Here is a 19,924-nt window from a genome sequence, read left to right on the forward strand (position 1 = left end):
GAGGCTATAGCTGTACAGTTTATGAATTATGATTAATGTTGTGAAGTTGCATTATGAAAATCTGCTGTTGGCAGTATCTGCCAAGCACTGGCTCCATTTGAAAAGGCAGAGGGAATTCAAGCAGAAGCTGAACTTGCTCTGAGAAACCCAGGAAACTGAATCGCCATTAAGGAGGCACCCTCTGAAGTGGCGCAGCAAATTTGAGACCATTTATGGGATAGATGAGAAGGGTGGAGGAAGACAAAGGAAAATAGTAACAAGCCAGCGAAGAACATGGGCACCAGCAACAGACGTTCTGCCCTAGATGAACTATAGCAGGATCAGACTGACAAGAAGCAGAGGACAGCCAGGGTCTGTCCAGCAATCATAAGGCAAGCCATGAAAGGGAGCCAGCAGAAAGGAAGAAGACGTAGGCCCTTTGATTAGTGGCTCAGTAGTGAGGACCATGAGCCAAGGCCAGTTGGGACCCATATAGAGGAAACAGCATTGCATGCTGACCCCAAAATGGATATCACCAGCTGGTCAAGGGATATCCTAAATGCTGCTGGGGAGCTTCCACTGACTGTAGTCAAGGGGTGAACTCCTGGTCCATTGCGGTAAGTAGGAGTTTTCCCATTGGTTTCAATGAAGCCAGGATTTTACCCAGAGTGGGGAAGGAGATTCTGAAGAACCAAGGAGATCTGGAGAGAACTGAAGATGGGATTGATTGCAGTGACCTTCCCATGCCAGGTCCTGGGGAAGAAAGAAGAGTGATACTTTTCTCCATCAGCCATTTATTGGTTCAGTTCAAGCAGGAAATTGGGGTTCACCAATTAGTGGCAAGTCTCCTATTATGAAAGGCAACTGTTTGGATTATATCATCTCAGTGTAAATGGGTGGGATGCCAATCAATGATATTTCTGGAGTGGCACTTTTCCAAAAAGGGAACAATGGTTTCACCCCCCATCCATTTGGAGAGACCAGGAAGCCCTGTCTATCTTGTGTCCAAAGTCTCTCAAGTACTAGGTTAGTGTCCTAACCTCTGGACAACAGATGGACCACAACCATCTAGAATATAGTGGTGGTGAGGTCTGTGTCAGTGAGTTCAGTTGTTTAGTTTCCTCAGGCAGCAGCAGCCCTATGCTGTGCAGATCCCATACAAGTTACAGCCTCTTCATGTGGTTGATTTTGCTCCTCTTGCCCCTGCAGCTTACAGGAAACCACATAAAAAAGGCACCGAAAAGAGCCCTCAAGTGAGAGAGCTACCACTGTGCCTTGTGGAGCTGAGCTTTTAATTAGGAAGCCATCACTGACAAAAATAAACCCGCTCCTTCCCTCAAGTGGCGATGCTATTCTTCAGCATTATGGAGCAAGGAGCTGTCTGGTTAGATGTTACTTCACATTACTATGCCACACAGATAGCACAATGGCATCCAGAAGAACTAGTCGTGATTGGGGCCCTGCCCCAGTGTGTTAGGCACTATGCAAACAAGTGGTCCCTGTCCAGAAAAGCCTATGGTCTAAAAAGACAAGTGCCACACTCAGAGCAGGGAGAAGGGATACAATTAAATAGATACACTTTTTATTTAGATACAGTCATTTGCAATTTAAACATAAGAGTGTCTGCCCCTCAAGCCACCATCCACTGGCAGATTTCTTATAGGCAGCATGTCAGCTGAGGGGCTAGAGGAGATGTTTGATGGAGGTGAGGGTGTGGGTCTACCCCTCAGGGTAGAATTGTTCCTCCATCTCCACAGTATATTCTTGATCTAGAGTAGTGGCTCTCAACCTTTCTAGACTACTGTACCTGTTTCAGGAGTCTGATTTGTCTTCTGTACCCCCAAGTTTCACCTCACTTAAAAACGGCTTGCTTACAAAATCAGACATAAAAATGTCACAGCACACTGTTACTGAACAATTGCTTCCGTTCTCATTTTAACCATAGAATTAGCAAATAAATCAACTGTAATATAAATATTGTACTTACATTTCAGTGTATAGAGCAGTATAAACAAGTCATTGAATGAAATTTAGTTTTGTACTAACTTTGCTACTGGCTGTTGTAAAAATAGGTAAATATCTAGATGAGTTGATGTACCCCCTGGAAGACCTTTGCATACCCCCAGAACCACTGATCTAGAACACAACAAACCATCGCCTTTCTTAAGCCTTTTGAACAGTTCATTCTTCACTATTCTTGTTTGTGTTGTGGTAGCACCCCACCGCACTAGGTGCTGTACAAACACATGGGCCCTATCTCAAAGAGCAATATCAATAACAGCTACTTAGTCTGTAACAGTAAAGTCTGTTACCTTAAAGAAATCCACTGCAGCATGTGGTTTAATCCCCTGAGCAAACTGGATTTGTTCTAGTGCAAAAGGTCAATGGCCCTTAGCTATAGTTACACAATGGACAGCTGCTATAAATGTGATGCTTCCCAAAATGTATCTGATTTTCTGTAATATGGAATGGCCTTTATGGGAGGCTGATCTCACTAATTGGTCAATGTCCTTGACTAATAATAGGCAGTAGGGATCCTATTAGAGAATATTTTTCATGTATCTCTATCTGCAAGTCCTTCTGATTCAGTGCAGAGATCACTGGATAATTCAAGTTAATGCAGTTTTACAACTAACGCTTACCAGATATGATCAAACAACTGAGAATGGAACCAAACATTCCTACGTCTCAGCCATAGTAGGGAATTTCATACCCATTTTTCAGCAGTGAAGCTCAGCAGGGTTAATTGATGCAGTGGTAAAAATGCCAGTGCTCTGTTTACACTAGAGTTTACACCATTGGTAGCAGCTGTACAGAGTCAGTTGCTGCAGCCATGATAGGAAACTCCTCCCTGCTAGCCAGAAGAGACTTAGTTTCCATGGCTCATTCAGTCCCCACTCCCCTTGCTCTGGCTATCCAATAAGGGGGCTTATTGGTGCTGATTCTAGTGGTGGATGTTTGTGATGTGACATTCTGAACACTAAAAACGAGTGAGAGTGAAATTCATTTCCCATAGAACCCTCACCAGAACGTAAGGCCTCTCCCATCTTCAACTTCCAAATTGGATTCAAATTAGCAATCAGAGGGGAGTGGCTCCTGACACAATTACCAGAGGAGAGCACCTTGCAGAGCCTCAGAAGGGAGGGTGGGGTGCAACCTTTCCAGAACATTAGCTCAGCAACCCCACTGCTGTTTGTAGGAGACCTGCTGAAAAGGCCAGAGGTCCAGGTATCTAAAGGAGTGGATTCCCCAGCATCTGACCAGTCTTCAGTGGGTCTTTGGAAAGTTACCTCAGTATTCAGCTCTCAAGACCCTGTAGCCCACAGGTGGCCAACATTAATCCCCTGTGGTCAAGGCTCTCAAAGCTGCCCATGATAGTGAGTCATAGGAAATATGCTGTTACAAGAGTGTGTAAAAGGAGACTGAACAATGGTGATGGTGGAGGTTAAAACAAATGACTATTGCAGGCAATAACAAAGGAAACTCTGCCAACAGTCTTTAGTGGACAAGACTTGAAATGGGGGGCCTGGAGAAAAAGTAACTGAGTTTTTATTTGAACCATTGGCTGGGAGCTGTTTAACATACATTTGCTTGAAACGTACTCCTTGATGTTTAACTGTGGGGTAAGGAAAGTACATGCAGTGCAATACAATTAATTAAACCTCAGCCCCCTGCACTGTCGGGTAGAATTATTAATCCCATTTTACAAATAGAGAGAAAGCAAGGTGCAGACTGAGGTGAAGTGGTTTGCCTGAGGTCACACAGCAAGTCAGTGGTAATGCCAGGAATAGAAGGTCAAGTCCTGGTTCATTACTTCCATGACACCTGCAAGAAATCACTCAGCAACAGGTTGCTGGCTTTCTTTTGGTTTTTTGGGTTGAGGTTACCTGAATCATCCAGTTATTCACATACCTAAGCTGAGCATCCGCAGCCAAACCAGTTGTCCGTCCTCACCCCATTCCCCCTACCTATTGCTTAACCTCATTCATGAAGTCATGTGTAAAATTAGATTCTAAACCCCAGATCCTCAAAGGTATGTCGGCACCTAAAGGTATGGAATCAATGGGCATTAACAGACTAAATAGCTTTGAGGATTTAGGCCTAAGTTCTTTGTAGCAAGGCCCATCCATGCTCTAACCCCCCCGCACACACACACACAATTTTGAGTGCTATAAAAAGAACAGCATTAATAAATAATAATAATAATAATAATGAGTCGCCTGCTCTAACCATTAAGTAATACTCCTTGCTCCTGAGTTAAGAGTCTGGCTCACAGACACATGCCTTCTTCACAGCTCCATAGTGACAAGGGAAGTTCCGGATGTCATTGTAGACTCTTAAAAAGTGTTGTTTTAGCTTCAGATAGCAGATAATCAAAGTAGCAACTATGAGGAGGAACCCTCTGAACCCAAGATGGTACCTGCAGCTGCTTTAGAAACATTAAAGTTTTGGTTTTGTTTCATTCTCTCTCTGTCAGGGCTGCAAAAACAGTCCCTTGTGTAAGACATTTCATCTGCTGTTCATTACGGCTAACAGTGTTAGCCAAGCAGTGTGAAACTGAGGAGGTTGAGTCACAGAAGTACACCTGAGTTGCTGGCGTTCACAACTCCAGCCATCTGGCACCGCAGTGCATTCTGGGTTGGAGAATGGGTAGAGACTTTTCTTCCCCATCTTTTGCTCTGTGGAGGTTCATAGTGCAGGAATCATGCTTCGTGACAATCAGCCAGCACGCTAGCCTTTCATTTCAGCTTCCAACACACCCAGGAGTTTGACACTGTTCCCACCTCTATCTGTCCATCAGCCCAGGTGAGCTCGCCTCAGGCTCGCTGGAGAACCTGGCTTGAGTTTCAGCTTTCAGAGGACATCCAGAAGTATGAACATGTTCCCTGCTTTAACAGCGTTCACACGGCCAACATTAAGGCTCTCCACTTGTCTGACCTCCACCCAGGGCAGGGCAGAATTCAATGGAATAGGCTAGTTTCTCCCGTCGGCTCTGCAGTGCAAAGTGGATGGGTTCCCGCTGCAGCTTGTGCAGGGGAATTCTCCACAGGTGTATGGCTGACTGAGACAGCACACAGCCAAGCCCCACATCCCCAGGAGAGGAGCTGGGAACGAGGCATGACAAAGCAGAGCTTCACTACACCTGTGCACCATTGATGTAGGTTAGAGCGGCTAGCAGCCAGCTCTAGCTTCCCCTGGCTCCAGGCAGCACTAGATCGGGTAGCCTCAATCAGCTCCCTCCCACTGAGTCTGAAAGGAGCCCCCTGCTTTGTGAGATAATATTGGCAGCAATCTTTAATACCCAGCTCTTAGATCTCAAAGCACTTTACAAAGGTCAGAGTTATTATCCTCATTTTGCAGATGGGGAAACTGAGGCACAAAAAAGTGAAGGTGATTTGCCCAAGGTCACACAGCAGGCTAGCAGCAGACCCAAGAATTGAATACAGGTCTCCTAAGTCCCAGTCCAGTGCCCTACCCTCTATGCTATACTGCCTCCAGTTAGAGGGAGTTATGTAATGATGCCCATTGCAGTGGGCCCATCTAGCCTCTAGGGCTGTGCATCTCCTTCCTCTATAACTGCACCTGACTCTGCACTTGGTGTGACATTCTCTCCCCCTTGCCCCCAAAGCTGAAACATCCTCTTCAAACCCCATGATGCACAAAGGGTTTCTCGTCATGATAGAAAAAACCTCCATCGCCCGTTTGACACAGTGCTCCCTCCTGGCCCCTCGCTGCCAGGAAACAGGCCCACTGCAGCATTACTGGTCCAATGTTTCTAAGAACTCTGCATGCATCCTTCCCCTCTTCCTGTGCTAGGGCAGACACTTGATACAAGTCAACCACAAAAGGGATCAGACCTCGGTGACGTTACTCACTACAGCCTTCTCCATGTAGCACCTTTTCTGGGTCAGGGTTAGCCTAGCTCTGATGGGCTGCTGCATGGCTCAGACAAGCCTGTGCTGACAGGAGCTGCTTTCAGAGCGTCTCACTGGGGCCAAAAAGTCGATTTAATCCTGGGCCAACCAGTCACTTGGTTTTTATTTTAATAAATGGGAGTGCAAACCTGATGCCCTTGGGAATCAGCTAACTGATTGCACCCACAGACAGCGTGCAGAGAGCATGCAAGATTGGTACAAACTACCCCAATGCATGTAAGCTACTCTGGTAGTCCTGCCCCCACCCCCGACCTGCCACTTGTGCCTCAGTTAATGGTGGATAACTGACCCCTGTCAGATTGAAAACTAACCGAACTCCATCCTTTCTCCAACCCTACTTTTTTTGTAAATACTTCAAGATCAGCACAGCTAAGGAGAAACCCACCCTTTTAGCTCCGTCTCTCTGCTCAGAATCTCTTCTACTCTGTCCTTAGACCCCCGCCTTCCTTTTCAACCACCAAGTTTTGTTGTGGGGCCAGGCTGGCTCTCTCTTGGGCCTGTCCTCCTTTCAAGTCTGGTGTTCATTGGGTATGTCCCACAATGCACCATGAGCCACAACATCCCAGAATTCAACCCTGAGGCACCAAAACTCAGCAGATACCCATCATGACACTGCAGCACTTCTTCAAAGGTAGAGGACAACAGAGGCCCCCAGGCTGGCTCACATGGGAAAGAAGGGATGGCTCCTGCCGTGGTGAAAGACAAGAGGTTCTGTGGCGATGGTTTTAAAGGATGAGGCGGTAGCATAGGGCCTCTAGAGATTTGGTAGTCCAGTTCAGGTTTGGGCCAATATCTGAATCAAGTCTCGGACATTTCTGAGGTTCTTTTATCATTATTCAAGATCCATCTTCTCTGCTGGGCAAGTGACTACACTGTGTTTTGTCACCACTACAAGTGTGAGTTTGCACCTGGCACATTCCCTCCGCTCGTGCTTGGTCCTACGAGCAGTCAGAGTTATTGTCTAACACATTAATGTAGCAGAGACCCTTGGGGAAATGGCACTTGGTGACTGTTGGCCTGCTTTATGCCCCCCCCCCCAATGTGAGACAGGAACGTATGGGCAGATCCAGCCGCTAAGACTGGATGCGCCACATCCCGGCTTCCTCTTCCCACATTTCGTCTTTATTGCTGGTGCATGAACCTTAGCTCGGCTTTGCGGCAAAAGGCAAGAGCCAACGTTTGGAAAAGTGAGGGTTTAAACCTGGGCACCTACATCTGTATTTAGCTCCCTCAAGGGCCTGATTTTTCAGAGGCGGGAGTTGTGGGAGCTCTGTACTTCTGAAAATTAGCCCACTAACTTTAAGCACTTCCTCCCAAAAATTTGGGCTAAGGCTCCTTGTGGAAACTAATTTCTTCCACGGTCAAGGGCAGAATTCCCACAGCCCCAGTGAGGAGCAGAGCAATCAGTCCATTTTAGGGCAGGCTTGAGTTTGGCAGGGTTCTTGTAAGTCACTACCAGGCTTCCATTTGGTGCGGGGAGGAGAGTCCATGCCCATAGCCAAAGGCGGATTAAGGTCTCTTGGGGCCTTGGGCTGAAGCAAGTGGGGGGCCATGGCATGGGAACCGTGGTCCTGCCCCACCTCTTCACCTGCAGCCCCATCCCATACACACACACACCCCACTGTGTCCCTGAGACTGGAGAAGCTCTGTGCCCCTGCTGCAGCCCCGGCACCACAGCAGGGAGCAAGCACTCCTCCAGCCCTGGGGCCACGGCAGGGGGAGATTTTTCCAGGGGTCCCAAATTTGCTGGGGCCTATGGGCCCATGTAGTAATCTGCCAGTGCCCACAGCCCATCTGAACACAGGTTGAATAGGTTGGATATTAGGAAAAACTTTTTCACTAGGAGGGTGGTGAAACACTGGAATGCGTTACCTAGGGAGGTGGTAGAATCTCGTTCCTTAGAAGTTTTTAAGGTCAGTCTTGACAAAGCCCTGGCTGGGATGATTTAGTTGGGGATTGGTCCTGCTTTGAGCAGGGGGTTGGACTAGATGACCTCCTGAGGTCCCTTCCAACCCTGATATTCTATGATTCTATGAACACAGAGGGAATTGGGATTTCTCACCAGTGTAGAGATCTCCTATTTCTAAGGGCCACATTCCGACACAGAGTTCTTAAGAGGGTAATTCTACTTCTTTTCAAAATGATTATGGCTTCTTCTACCCAGGAAATGAACTCTGCTTGGTTGGAAAGCGAGCTGATCACCTCAGGAAGTAATACTAACACTTTAACCAGATCTCATCAGCTAAGTGAGGGATTTGGCTCTGTCTGACCACAGCTGTGCTAGAGATCCCAGGCAGCTGTAAGAAGTGATGCTAGTGATTCAACAGGTGACATTCTTCCCTTTGAGCCAGTATTCAGCATAGCATTAATTGGAATTACACCGCCAGGGCGGGGGCCTTTGGATCAGTTGGAAATTCACGGCAATTGACAATCTCATAGTATTTTCTGCAAATGCAGGTCTGTTAGACCTAGTGACCCATCCTAATTAGAATCTCCCTGTCTACATTCCCCTAGTAATCTCGGCTGGAGAACGGCTTTATTTTTAATCAATTCCACTCTCATGCTGTTGTTGTAATAGCAGCTGGAACATTCTCACCAGAGGTGGCTGTATGGCAGGTTAACTTGTCCATGAATGTGGGGCATTTTGTCAAAAGCCTTTGGGAGCCTTCCAGATGAAAAGTGCAATAAGATTTGTGTTACGCATTTGTATGAATAGGGTGGTGATACAAGCTGGAGGATTAAATCCACAGAAGAGGTAAGTAAGCCATATAACATTGTAAATATGCTCTGTTTGCCAGAAGCTGGGAATGGGTGACAGGGGATGTATCACTTGATGATTACCTGGTCTGTTCATTCCCTCTGGGGCACCTGGCATTGGTCACTGTTGGAAGACAGGCTACTGGGCTAGATGGACCTTTGGTCTGACCCAGTCTGGCCGTTCTTATGTTCTTAGCCTCGGCCCCACCATTTAAAAGCATTTAGGCACCTGTCACTGCTCAGGAGTCATGGCTGTGACCTCTCTTCTGGAATTAGGTGTCTAAGGCAGCCCTTTCCCATGAACCCTCATAGCCTGCTGGTTACAGCACACACCTGAGATGTAGGGCGTTCAAATCCCCTAGCTGCCGACTTTGGAGCATATCTCCCATCTCAGTGCCCTGACAAGTCAGCTACAGTTTCTCCTTCTCGGTGACTCAGTGACTATTGAATTGTTTATACAAAGTGGAACAGCTGCCAGCAGAGAAAGGAGGCGCACCCCATCTCACTACCCTCCAGCCCAGCAGTTATTGCAGTCACCTGCAATGCAGGAGACCCACCTTCATGCCTCTGTTCCCAATCAGACAGAGTGGCGATTTGAACCTGGTTCTCCCACATTCCAGGTGAATGTTTGAACTGGGGAGGGAAGGGAACACCATCCGCATCCCCTCCTTTTCTGTGCTTTGTGTAGGGCCTGATCCTGTAGGCCTGCTTTCAGACTGCTGTAAGAACACCTCCTGCATTAGGCCCCACTGGGGAGCTAGGCAGGAGACCTTCTAGCTGATGAATCCTACCACGACTTAGGAGTGAGTTAGGTGCCAAGCAGCTCACCACTGTCAGGACTTCAGCAGCTGTGCACATGCCCATGGGCAGAAATTCAGGTGTCTCAGGGACTTTGCCGGCAGAAACTCAGGCACTTGGGGTTAAGTGACTGCTAAGCGATAGCTTTGTGATTGCCAGCGACACCTGACCATTGGCCTTAGTGCCTAAGTCTCCCTTGTGAGCCCAGCCCTTGGTGTAATTCTAGCTGTCTTTGAACGTGATGCAGACAAAGAGAAGGAGCCAGGACCACGTCACCACCCAGCTCACTAGTGACCACCAGCAAGTGTTCCACCCACCACCGACAGCCTCTGGTGCGTGAACTGTTGCTCTTGGCCGCACCCGTGGGGAGAGAGTGAGAAATCAGCAGGCCCCCAGTACAGATGCTGCCAATGATGTGGTGACTTCAGGAGATTAAAGGGCTGTTCATCTGATTGCAGACTAGGGACCAGAGTCAGAGGAAATCTGCATGGGTCCCTGGGGCCCAGTTATTATTATTTCTATTATAGCATCACATGAGATCAAGACCCCACTGTGCTAAGTGCTGTAGGAGACAGTCCTTGCCCCCAAAGAGTTTATAATCAAAAGAGATGAAAGGGGAGAGGACAGGGAGGTAAGACAACTGACCCCAGATCACACAGCAGGTCAGTAGCAGAGCTAGGTCTACCTGCCCTTCCTCCCCTCATCCGCGCCAGTGTCTTAACTAACTAGACCCCTCTGCTTCCCCAAGGCCCCCAGAGCAAACCCTATCTCCTCTCCTCTCCCAAACGGCACGGTGCTCAAAAACCAGATCTGGAGCCATATTTTGTGGCTTGGGCTCATCTCTTCCTTATTGTTTTACCCGCTTTCGCTCTCCTTCCTGGCTCAAACAATCACCAGGAGAGGAGCCTCCATAGTCAGGCTTTCTGCCTGCTGCTCCGAGGAGTGGTGCATCGCCGCCTGATAGCCAGCGTGCCCCTGATTCACGCCTTGATGCCATGTGGCTTCTTCCAACAATTAAAATCATGCGTCCATCCCCCATGTGTCCCGTCCCAGCCACCTAAACACTTACAGCTGGCAAAGACTGAAATAAATCCCAAGCTCGGAACGCGCTCAGCCTGCAAGGGGCTCAATTACCAATGTCACGCCTGCCCAATACTTCTGCCATGGGCCAGACCACACCAGAACACCAAATGGTGTGTGTTTGGTAGGATTGGAGGAGGACCGGAATTTGAACTGAGATCTGGACTCCACAGCTGGATCCAATCTTTATAACAGCCCATAAAAAAAAATCTGGATCTGAACATCCTGGCATTTGGAAGAACTCAGATCTGCCCTGTGTATAATAAAGACTGTTGAGGAGAGAAGGTTTAGTGCTTATTTCTCATGAAATCCACGTTCCTAGTAACATAAATGAGACGAGGCCAATCACACTTATAAAAATAACATTATTTATGCTGTACATTTAGATATATATTATTGGGAACAATACATCAATAGTTTAAACAATTGCCTGCTTGACTGCTACATTGCTGTGTGTCACATTAATTACTCACAGTCTGGGGTTATGCTGCAACCTGTCCAGCAAACTTCAAGTCCTGGTTTTCAGTTACTACCTAGGCCAAAAATAGCACTTCTGGTTAGGGTGATCAGATGTCCTGATTTTACAGAGCCAGTCCCGATTTTCTGGTCTTTTTCTTATATAGACTCCTATTACCCCCCACCCTCTATCCCGATTTTTCACATTTGCTGTCTAGTTACCCTACTTCTGGTAGCGACCGCATAGTGCTCACCAACATGTGCCATCCTTTGTGGAAGTGCCAGTAAAAACCATTACAGCCAAGTGATGGAGCATGGAGTCAACTGATGGAAACTAACTGAGACTATGTGCTCATCCGGGAAGGGCACTTGAGACATAGCACTTGGGGCATAAATACAAGCCGGGCCTTTATCTCGGGTATGGTCAGTGGAGGTTAGTCAGGGCAAGAATGGTTGGCTTTGCCTCCCATTTTGATTTCAGGTGCAGTCTGGCCAGTACCCACTGCTGTACGTTGGCTCTGATCGCAGCTTCCAAGCAGCTCTGCACTCTGCTTCTCCTGGGTATCCTAGTATTGCGCCCATTCCCCAGACTAAGCACTAACTGGACAGACACCTGGACATATCCTGCAAACTCTGGGCCCTCCCTCGGACTCACAACAGCCATCCTATGTCAGCGCAATGGCTCCTCCAGCACATCCCCGGGGTTAGAGAAAGCTGGGGGGGAGCACTCAGCTGGTTTGCTGAATACTAGGGTTCCCTGGATGGGGACCAACTTTCACACAGCTGCCAGCTTTTGGAGGCACTCCCCCAGGGACGTTTGTGGCAGGAGTGGGTTTGTTAGGAGACCCGGATCAGGAGGACCCCCAGAGAGGAAATAGTGATTTTGTTCCCTTCCCCTATTATACTGTCTGCAGTTCACTCCCCTTCCACGCAATGCCCTGCTCCCCAAGTGAAGTCCCGCCCTGTCCCCTTTCCTCGCCAGGACCTGCCCAAAGTGAGATCCCTCTGCGCGCCATCCCCCTTCTTCCCCCACAACTAGCTGGTCTCACCTGACAGTGAGTCAGTGTGGGCTGGAGGTAGCCTGGCTACCTACCCGCCCCCCCGCCTTCCAGGGAGTGCAGGGGACACCTGGGCCTTGTGAAGGACCAAAGAGGTGGGGGATGGAGAAGATGGATAAAGAGGGATGAAGGGCCATGGAAGGCTGAGGGGGACCTGGGGAGTCAAGGAGGCCTGGGTGGCTTGGGGACCTCGAAGATGGGGCCCAGGGAGCTGGGTGGATACTGGGAGAGTGGTGGGTAACAGGGGAGAGGCTAGACTGAGTTGTGGGGGGGCTGGAGATGCAGTTGGGGGCAGGGGAGCCATGGGAGACTGGGAGAAGTTGGGGAGACTAGGGAAGGCAGTGAGGTGTTTTGGGGAACTGCGAAAGGTTGGGAGGAGGAGCTGGGGGGTCATGTGGGAGCTGGGTTGCACTGGGGAGTGAGAGGAGGCCAAGGAGAGGTGCTGGGATGGATTGGAGGGCTGGGGAGCTGCTGAAGTGAAGCCTGGGGGAGGTGCTGTAGAGGGGTAAGTGCAGGGTAGATTGGGGAGATGCGAAGGCTGGGAGGCTATGGAGAGGGCTGGGTTGTGCTGGGAAGCCCAGGGAGGTGCTAGGGTGGATTAGGGAGGCTGGGGACAGGGTCTGGGTGGGCTAGGAGCTGTGGGGGTGGGGGAAGTTCTGGAGGGTTATGTGGGGGATGGGTTGTGCTGGGAAGCCAGAGGAGGTGCTAGGGTGGGCTAGGTGTGTTGGGGAGCTGTGGGAGGCTGGGGTGGGTTGGGAAGCCAGAGGAAGGTTAGCTGAGGACTGGGGGTGGGTTGTGGTGGGCTGGGGAGCCATGGGGGTGGGGGAAGTTCTGGGGGGTTATGTGGCAGCTGGTTGAGCCATGGAAGGCTGAGGGGCTGCTGGGGTGAGTTGGGGAGGTGCGAGGAGGGGCTAGGGAGCCATGTTGGGGGATGAGGGATGTGTTGAGGTGGTTTGGGGAGGCTGGGGAGCTCCGGGGAAGGTGCTGGGATCTGTTGGGAGTACCAGGGGCTACTGGAGGAGGGTCTGGGTTTAGGGTAGCCTGGAGCCAGGGGGATGGGCAGGGGAGCCAGGAGGGCTGGATTTGTGGAGGGGGCTGTTCTCTCCTCACCTTTCTCCAGAAGCTCCCATCCTTGCCCCGTTCCCTGACAGCTGTTGCCTGGTCCCAAGGAGCGGAGCCTACAGGGAGAACCCCCCAGAGGAGGCAGAGGCTACCCAGCACCACAGCAGCCCCAAGGCCCAGGAGGAGCCTTGTGAGGTCGCCCAGCTGGATGCATGGCCCTTGCAACCTGCCCCGTCACTCAGGGGTTGCTGGAATTCCCCCCCCCTCCCCCGGGATCTCCAGGGACTCTGCAGTGAGATGTGTGGGGTGTCCTGGGCTATTTTAGAGATGGGCCTGAACCAGCTCCCCAGCTGCAAACATCACCCACCTGGCGGGAGACAGGGAGAGCTCAGACCCAAACCCATCTCTGGATGGTCACCTCAAAGTTCCTGTGTGCAGAGCAGGGCAAGGGCTGTCCTCAGAGCACCTCCTGTCCCAGGTGCTGGGGAGCTGCAGCCACGGCTCAGGAGAGGGCAGGCGACTGGGGTGCAGTTTCCCCAGGAAGAGGGGAAGGGGATACAGGCACTTGCACAAACCCCAGGAAAAATTCTGGATTTTTTCAGCCAAATTCATTCCTGGTCCCTAAACTACAGACCTCAATGGAGTCCCCACCCGGGATTACATGGGCCTTCTGGGTGTAACCCCATAACACTGTGCTCTAAATTCCCTCCAGCGCTCTTCCTTGCTGCTGGACCTTGCCTGAGTCAGCTGTGTTAGGACTCCAGATACCCACCATGTGTTCTTTGGCAGTGAAGCAGTTAAAAACAGGGTCTTCCCTCCCTCCACACTTCTGTATACTAAATTTTCCATGTAATTATTGCTTATCCTCTATAGAACATGGCCCAGATGAGCCCTGGGAATGAAATCTGGTCCTGGGAATTAAGCCATTTTCTAAGTCAAATGTGGGAAGTGGAGGGGGATACATTTTAGGATGAAAATGGCAAATAACTTTAAAAAACCCTACTACCCTGACATACCTTGCAGACACTTGGAGCACCTGCAAAAGCAAAGAGTTAAGGTGCTAAACATCCATACATAATATAAATCCCCCCCCCCCCCAGCAGCAATGATTGCATCCTGCGCCAGGCAGTGAACACCCCAGCCCTGCGGAGATACACACAAACACCATCTCTCCAGGGGACCAAATGCTGTCCTTAGTAGGGTAATTGGGATTTTCATAGCTGTAACAGAGCAGAATTGGGCCCAATGCATCAGCTTCTTCTCAGGTAGTAAACACTCTCCTTGAGTGAGTAGTGAGTTTAAAGGAGGCCTTTGGCATGCTAGATTTTTTTCATCTACACTTAAGGTTCTCCTATGGTGATCCAAATAGTTCACAAGGTGAAAGTTTTAATCCTTGGAGATCCGTTTCCAAGTCAGTTTGGCTGTCGCATGTCAAAGGCCAAACCAGGGATGCCTGGTGGGCTTCTTCCAGCTAGATCCTTGCTAGCCCAGCACAGTATTAGACTAGCCCTATGGACAGAATGTATCAAACTGTACAGTACCCAAGCCATGTTAATATCAGTCCAGAGTGCATATTTGCTGAAAGCAACGCTTTGGTGGTCAGCTCTAAAGTTTATATAAACCAAAAAATGTCTTGGTTTCCTCAAAATTAACCAGAGCCGTTTCAGAGACATTCACATACAAGCTGTCTGATTTGGTGAGATTGAACAATGCCCCCAGGTAGCTGCCCCTGGCCCACATCTTCCCAGCCGCACAGTAGTTCATCTTTCTGTCCTCCATCAGCACCTGGCTAGCTGGGTAGGCTGGATTTCGTTTGAAAACCGTGTGATCTAAGGGCAGGTTGTTGCAGATCTTGCCTCGGAAGAACACCTTGGAGTACACAAAGTACAGGCCTGTTTCATTGATCACCAGGCTGCGCTGTCTGTATTGAATGCTGGAGGTGAAGGCGTGCCCAAGGGTGGCCACCCATTCTAAAGGAAGGGCTTTCTGATCAGCTTTGCCTAGTAACAAAGATTAACAAGAAGCATTTAGACAGGCACGTGCATGCTAACAGTTTGCAAGTCAGACTAGTCGTGGGCAAGTTACTTAACCTCAGCTTCTTTCTGTAAAACAGACATGATGCCTGCCAAACTCAGAGCCAGGAGGCTGAGTTCATTCATGCATGTCAAATGCTCTGCAGTCTCCAGCCCACATGGTTACTCAGCCCAAAAGTGAAGCAAAAAACCCACATAAACGTAAAAGTACCAGATGAAATGAATGGGGAAAGGAAGTGGGAGTAAATCAGAACCCTTGAGTCTCACATGTCAATCCTGGAAGGTGAATGATCCAAAGGGAATGCTGCTGCTCAATAGCCAGATGACTAACTTGGAATTAACCCAGAAACCACTTTCCCCATCCACATCCAGCTTCCTGCAGCCACTTCTTTCCCCAACATGCTGACTCTTTACCCTGTGTCACATACCTGTTAAATGTGCTGCCTTCCTGATCACCTTTTTCTCTGCTGTTACATTCAGAAGACCTGCGTTAAAACAGAGAAAGGAGACAGCTTCAGGCTTTGTGGAGAAGACGCGGTGAGGAAATTAAGACTAGAAAGGGGGTCCCCTCCAGGGAATTACAGAGAGAGACAGTTACAATGGATCGGAGATATACTTCGTCAGGCAGGCATAATTAACCTGTGACACTACCTGCTGCAGGACAGCATTCAGGTATACTCTGTAGCTTGGTAAATTTAAAAAGAGGATTGGGCAGTTAATGCAGAAGACTCAGAGCAACATCTGTACCTAGAATAGCTAGGAAAAAATGCAAGGGCTATCAGATCGCTTTAAGATATCAAAGTGATTCCCAGATGGGCTCAATAGAAATTTCTCTCTCACTCCACATGATACAATCCAGCTTTGCACAATCAGCTGCGGATCATTGGTCTGTTCTGATAAGACCATTTCCATGTCCCTAGAGAATAGGACTGCAACATCTAAAGATAGAAGGCCACTGAAGACTAACAGAGTGATTCTGTTGAACTTAGCAATCAAATCTTTGGACAAATGGAAGTAAAATGCATCTGTTTTAGCTCAGTTACAATTTTAAGACAAAGGCAGAATGATTTCCCAAGATGCTTCCTTTCAAACTGTTTTCTAAACAAAACTGCATTGAAATTGACACATTCATCCAGAAAGTTGCGATTTTGAGGTAACATTTTCCAGATGGGAAAATATTTGGTCAGAAAATGCTCAGCCAGTTTTAGTTACAACAATATAGCTTGTACACTAGAGACTCAAAAAAATCAAGTTGCACTTTAAAAGAGGCAAAAAGTCAAGGAAAACAAGAGGAAATAATAATATAGTAATGTTGGAAACCCATCTGCTATCATTTTCCTTTCTACTCCTCTCTCCCTATATCTGTTTCTCACAGCATGGCAGGAAAACCAGAATCCCACCTTTACAGTGAAGCTCAAGCTATCACATGCATCATCCAAGAAAGGAAAAGGAGGGACCCTGGCTGCAGAGTTGGAATCCAAGGGAATCTGAATTTTTGCAATGTTTATGGGTGTTCAGATCTGGGGTTTATGAGTGTTCAGATCTGGGGCCCATCTCTAATCAATGTTCCCCACAGGCTGCCTGCATTTTGCCAACTTTCTTCTGCTTGAGGGCTAGAAGGGAGACCCCTACCGGCCCCCCCAAGCCCATGACATGCACAGTTACTGCTACAGCCAAAGGAGTGAACGTGTCATCTGAAAAGCATCAGAACCTCACGGATATAACACCCCCATCTGCCACCCAAAATGAAGGCGTGGTAGGGGGCAGGAAGGGGAAAAAGCAGAGATGCTGCCATTCGCAGAATTCATGGCCTGGGTTCTCCCACACACACTGACTCGCTGGGTAAGGATGGCTCACCTATGCGCTTCTCCATAGACGAAAGAACATGTCCGGTGCTGGTTAACTGTCAAAACAGAGGAGAGACAAGTTCACACCTAGTAAGTGACCATGACATGTAAAATAACCATCAGAAATAGGGACAGATCCTCAGCTGGGGCAAGTGGACATTGACTTGAGTCCAGTTCCACCAACTTACATCCGCTAAGGGTCTAGCCCAGCATTCTCATTCCTGGCCACTTCTACGTCTATTAATAACCAGACGGACATTACCTCTCGGAGCTCAGCCAGTTCCTTCTGCAGCTGGACAATCTGAAACATCCCCAGCCCCACTCCAGCAAGGGCCAGCAGGATCAGTAAAAACACCACCAAGAAACAGAGGCATGTGCCATCCCTTTTGTTGCTCTGTTTTCTCCTCCTCCTCTCCGGCACGGGCGGTGGGCAGGTGGCAACGGGAGCCGATGGGGCACAAGTGGGACTGGCACAGCTGTCCACCCAAAAGATCTGGGGGTAGACATAATTCAGGTTCTGCTGCATGGTGGGCAGTGGAATGGCTGGGCCGCCCTGGCTATGGAACTCCTCTTTCATGCGGCAGCTAAATCCGGCTGTGCTAGCCACAGACTGAGCCCCAGGAGGGAAGCCGGCTCTGCCTTTATACGCCTGCATCACCCTAGCAGTGCGAGATCTACTCGTACGTGCCTGAGTCTGAAAACCCTGAGCCAGAAGCAGCAAACCTCAAAGAGCTTCCGCCCACCCCCTCTGATGCAAGACTGCTCCTCCCACATGAAGAGAGCAGGCACATTAGGTGCTTCTGAGTGAGCAACTAAAAGCCCAGCCACGGGCTGCAACTGTAACCTCCATGGGCCATCCCCATGAACTAGACCCACTGGCCAGGCCAAGAGAGCAGGTGCCCTGAGTTAGGAAATGGTTAAGGATGGAAGAGGGGAGGGTTCCCATCCATCCTCCGTTCAGCCAGGTGCTGTGTAACCACATTAGAGCACGAACCTGCCTGCTCCTCCACCACCCATTTCCAACAGCCTACGCTGGCAGCGCTGCACCATCCCACCTCAGCAGCTGTTGACTTTGAAAGCTAGACGTGGGCCTGGGCATGGAGCAGGAGCAAAAGAAAGGCAGGACAGTCTGGGTTTTAAGGCACTGGGACCCACAGAGCTTGGTTCAATGCCTATGTGACCTTGCGCAAGTCACTTAACTGCCCTGTGCCTCAACTCCCCCAGCTGTAAAACGGGGATAACAGCACCTCCGTTGGCTTGCCTAGTGTGAACACTGAGGACGGGGACTGTGTCTCTGTACAATGGCTAGCACAATGGAGCCCCAGTCTCAGCTGGGGCTTCTCGGGGCTACCCCAGTGCTAATAAGATCAATACACCTGGCATAAGCAGCTCGCCGGTTTGCTGGCTTGCTACATAGATCACTGGTGCCATCATTCCACCTACATAACGCGAGCACAGCCAGTGGGTGAGAGAGCAGAGAAGCAATGAATTTTGAGGCAGGAAATACACATCCCTTGGAACAGAGATCCAAAGTCTCCTCTCAAACCATCCTTCCACTCCCACCCCATGCGACTCCTTTCATTAACTAGCTAGTGATGGGAGAACCCCAAAGAGTCAGGGTTGGGCAGCCAACAGCTAGGACACTTATTGTCATCAGGGTACTCAGCATGACCCCAGCTGAACATCAAGAGTCATCCAAGATGGCTGAGCAGGCTCCCTCTTGAATCCTACTGACCTGCACAGTTCGCAGCCTAAACTTTTGCCCCCCTGCTCTGTAATGCCTGAACCCTCAAAGGTAAAAATGACTGCAGCATATCTACATGATTCATTAGACTTTTAGGCATTCAACACATTGCAGGGATCAAAATAGTCCAAACACACAGAGAGCATGATGGGAAAAGCCAGGCCAGTTCTCCAGCTGCAGAGTGAAATATATTTCAGCAGCAGATGCAAGCAGGCTTTTCCCAGCCTTCTGGCTCAGTTCTACTTTCTACCGCTTGAACAGTTGTCAGACTTGTCCTCAAAACCTTGACGCCAACCCCAGCAACCTCCCTGCCTTTTGAAGATGCTCACCACAGTCGTTCACTGAAACAGTGCTTTGCAGTGAATGAGGTTTTGGAAACCCATGCAGGAACCCCTCATAACCTATGTTTCTTTATATATAAAGACATAAAACCACCAGAACCCAGCGCTGTTTCCTTAAGCTCCTCCAAGTTCCCCCACCCCAACCACCCTGATCACTGAGGTCCTATCTACGCTGTTAAACTTGGTTGTGTCCCAGTGGAGTTCTGATGCTGCCCACATTGGCGAGCCAAGCTGAGGTCAATCATGTCAGGACTGTGTTCTCGTCTAGGTATGGGCCTCATTACAGCATGACTTTATTATGCTGTTTGAACTAGAGAATGGTTTCACCCAAGCCTTAACTTCCCAGCAGTTCCAGGTGGTTTGGATCTGATGTTCTGGCTTGAGTCCACAGCTAGTAGTTTGGCTCTTTTATACCAAGTTTTTAAACTCAGCTGGTCAGCCATTGTAGATAGGGTCTAAAGCACCCCCTGTTCTGCCAATACCCCTAGGCTGAGAAAATAAGATCTGTCACTGAAGAGGGACAAGTGGATTAAAAGCTATTTTCTTGGGCCAACAAAACTGTATCATAAACCTCCCATCCCCAAAAGCGCCCAGCCTGATCGGAGGCCACCCCTCCCCCACCTGAGTTATACTTTATTTGGCCATTGGCTTCACTGTTGGGCACTACCTATCTGTAAATACAGTGCATGCCCATCAAGATACGGAATGTTACTAACAGCCCTGAAGGAGGAGTGAATAAAAAACAGTTGGGAGATGATGCTTTGACCCACCTAGCTGTACCAAATGGAGCAGAAAAAAATCACCTCAAACTTTTGGAGTATCATGTCCATTTC

The 19,924-nt window shown here is 49.1% G+C and overlaps 1 protein-coding gene across 1 annotated transcript; it reads right to left on the reverse strand.

Annotated features, from left to right (window-relative positions):
• Positions 1-10,901: 10,901 nt before the first annotated feature.
• Positions 10,902-17,679, reverse strand: FASLG (Fas ligand). Its single transcript, XM_007061199.4, has 4 exons — positions 17,269-17,679; positions 17,017-17,062; positions 15,588-15,644; positions 10,902-15,126 (listed from the first exon to the last, which is right to left on the reverse strand). The coding sequence occupies exons 1-4, from the start codon at positions 17,659-17,661 to the stop codon at positions 14,732-14,734; spliced, it is 891 nt and encodes a 296-aa protein (XP_007061261.2). The 5' UTR covers positions 17,662-17,679; the 3' UTR covers positions 10,902-14,731.
• Between the last annotated feature and the right edge of the window lie 2,245 nt (positions 17,680-19,924).

This window comes from Chelonia mydas, chromosome 8 (assembly GCF_015237465.2).
Source record: "Chelonia mydas isolate rCheMyd1 chromosome 8, rCheMyd1.pri.v2, whole genome shotgun sequence".
Classification (NCBI taxonomy): domain Eukaryota; kingdom Metazoa; phylum Chordata; order Testudines; family Cheloniidae; genus Chelonia; species Chelonia mydas.

Coding starts and splice junctions, on each gene's coding strand:
- FASLG (XM_007061199.4), bottom strand. CDS start 17,661: ATGCAGGCGTATAAAGGCAGAGCCGGCTTCCCTCCTGGGGCTCAGTCT. Junction 17,063..17,268: donor AACTGGCTGAGCTCCGAGAG/GTAATGTCCGTC, acceptor CTGTTTTGACAG/TTAACCAGCACCGGACATGT. Junction 15,127..15,587: donor GAAGGCAGCACATTTAACAG/GTATGTGACACA, acceptor CTTTGTTACTAG/GCAAAGCTGATCAGAAAGCC.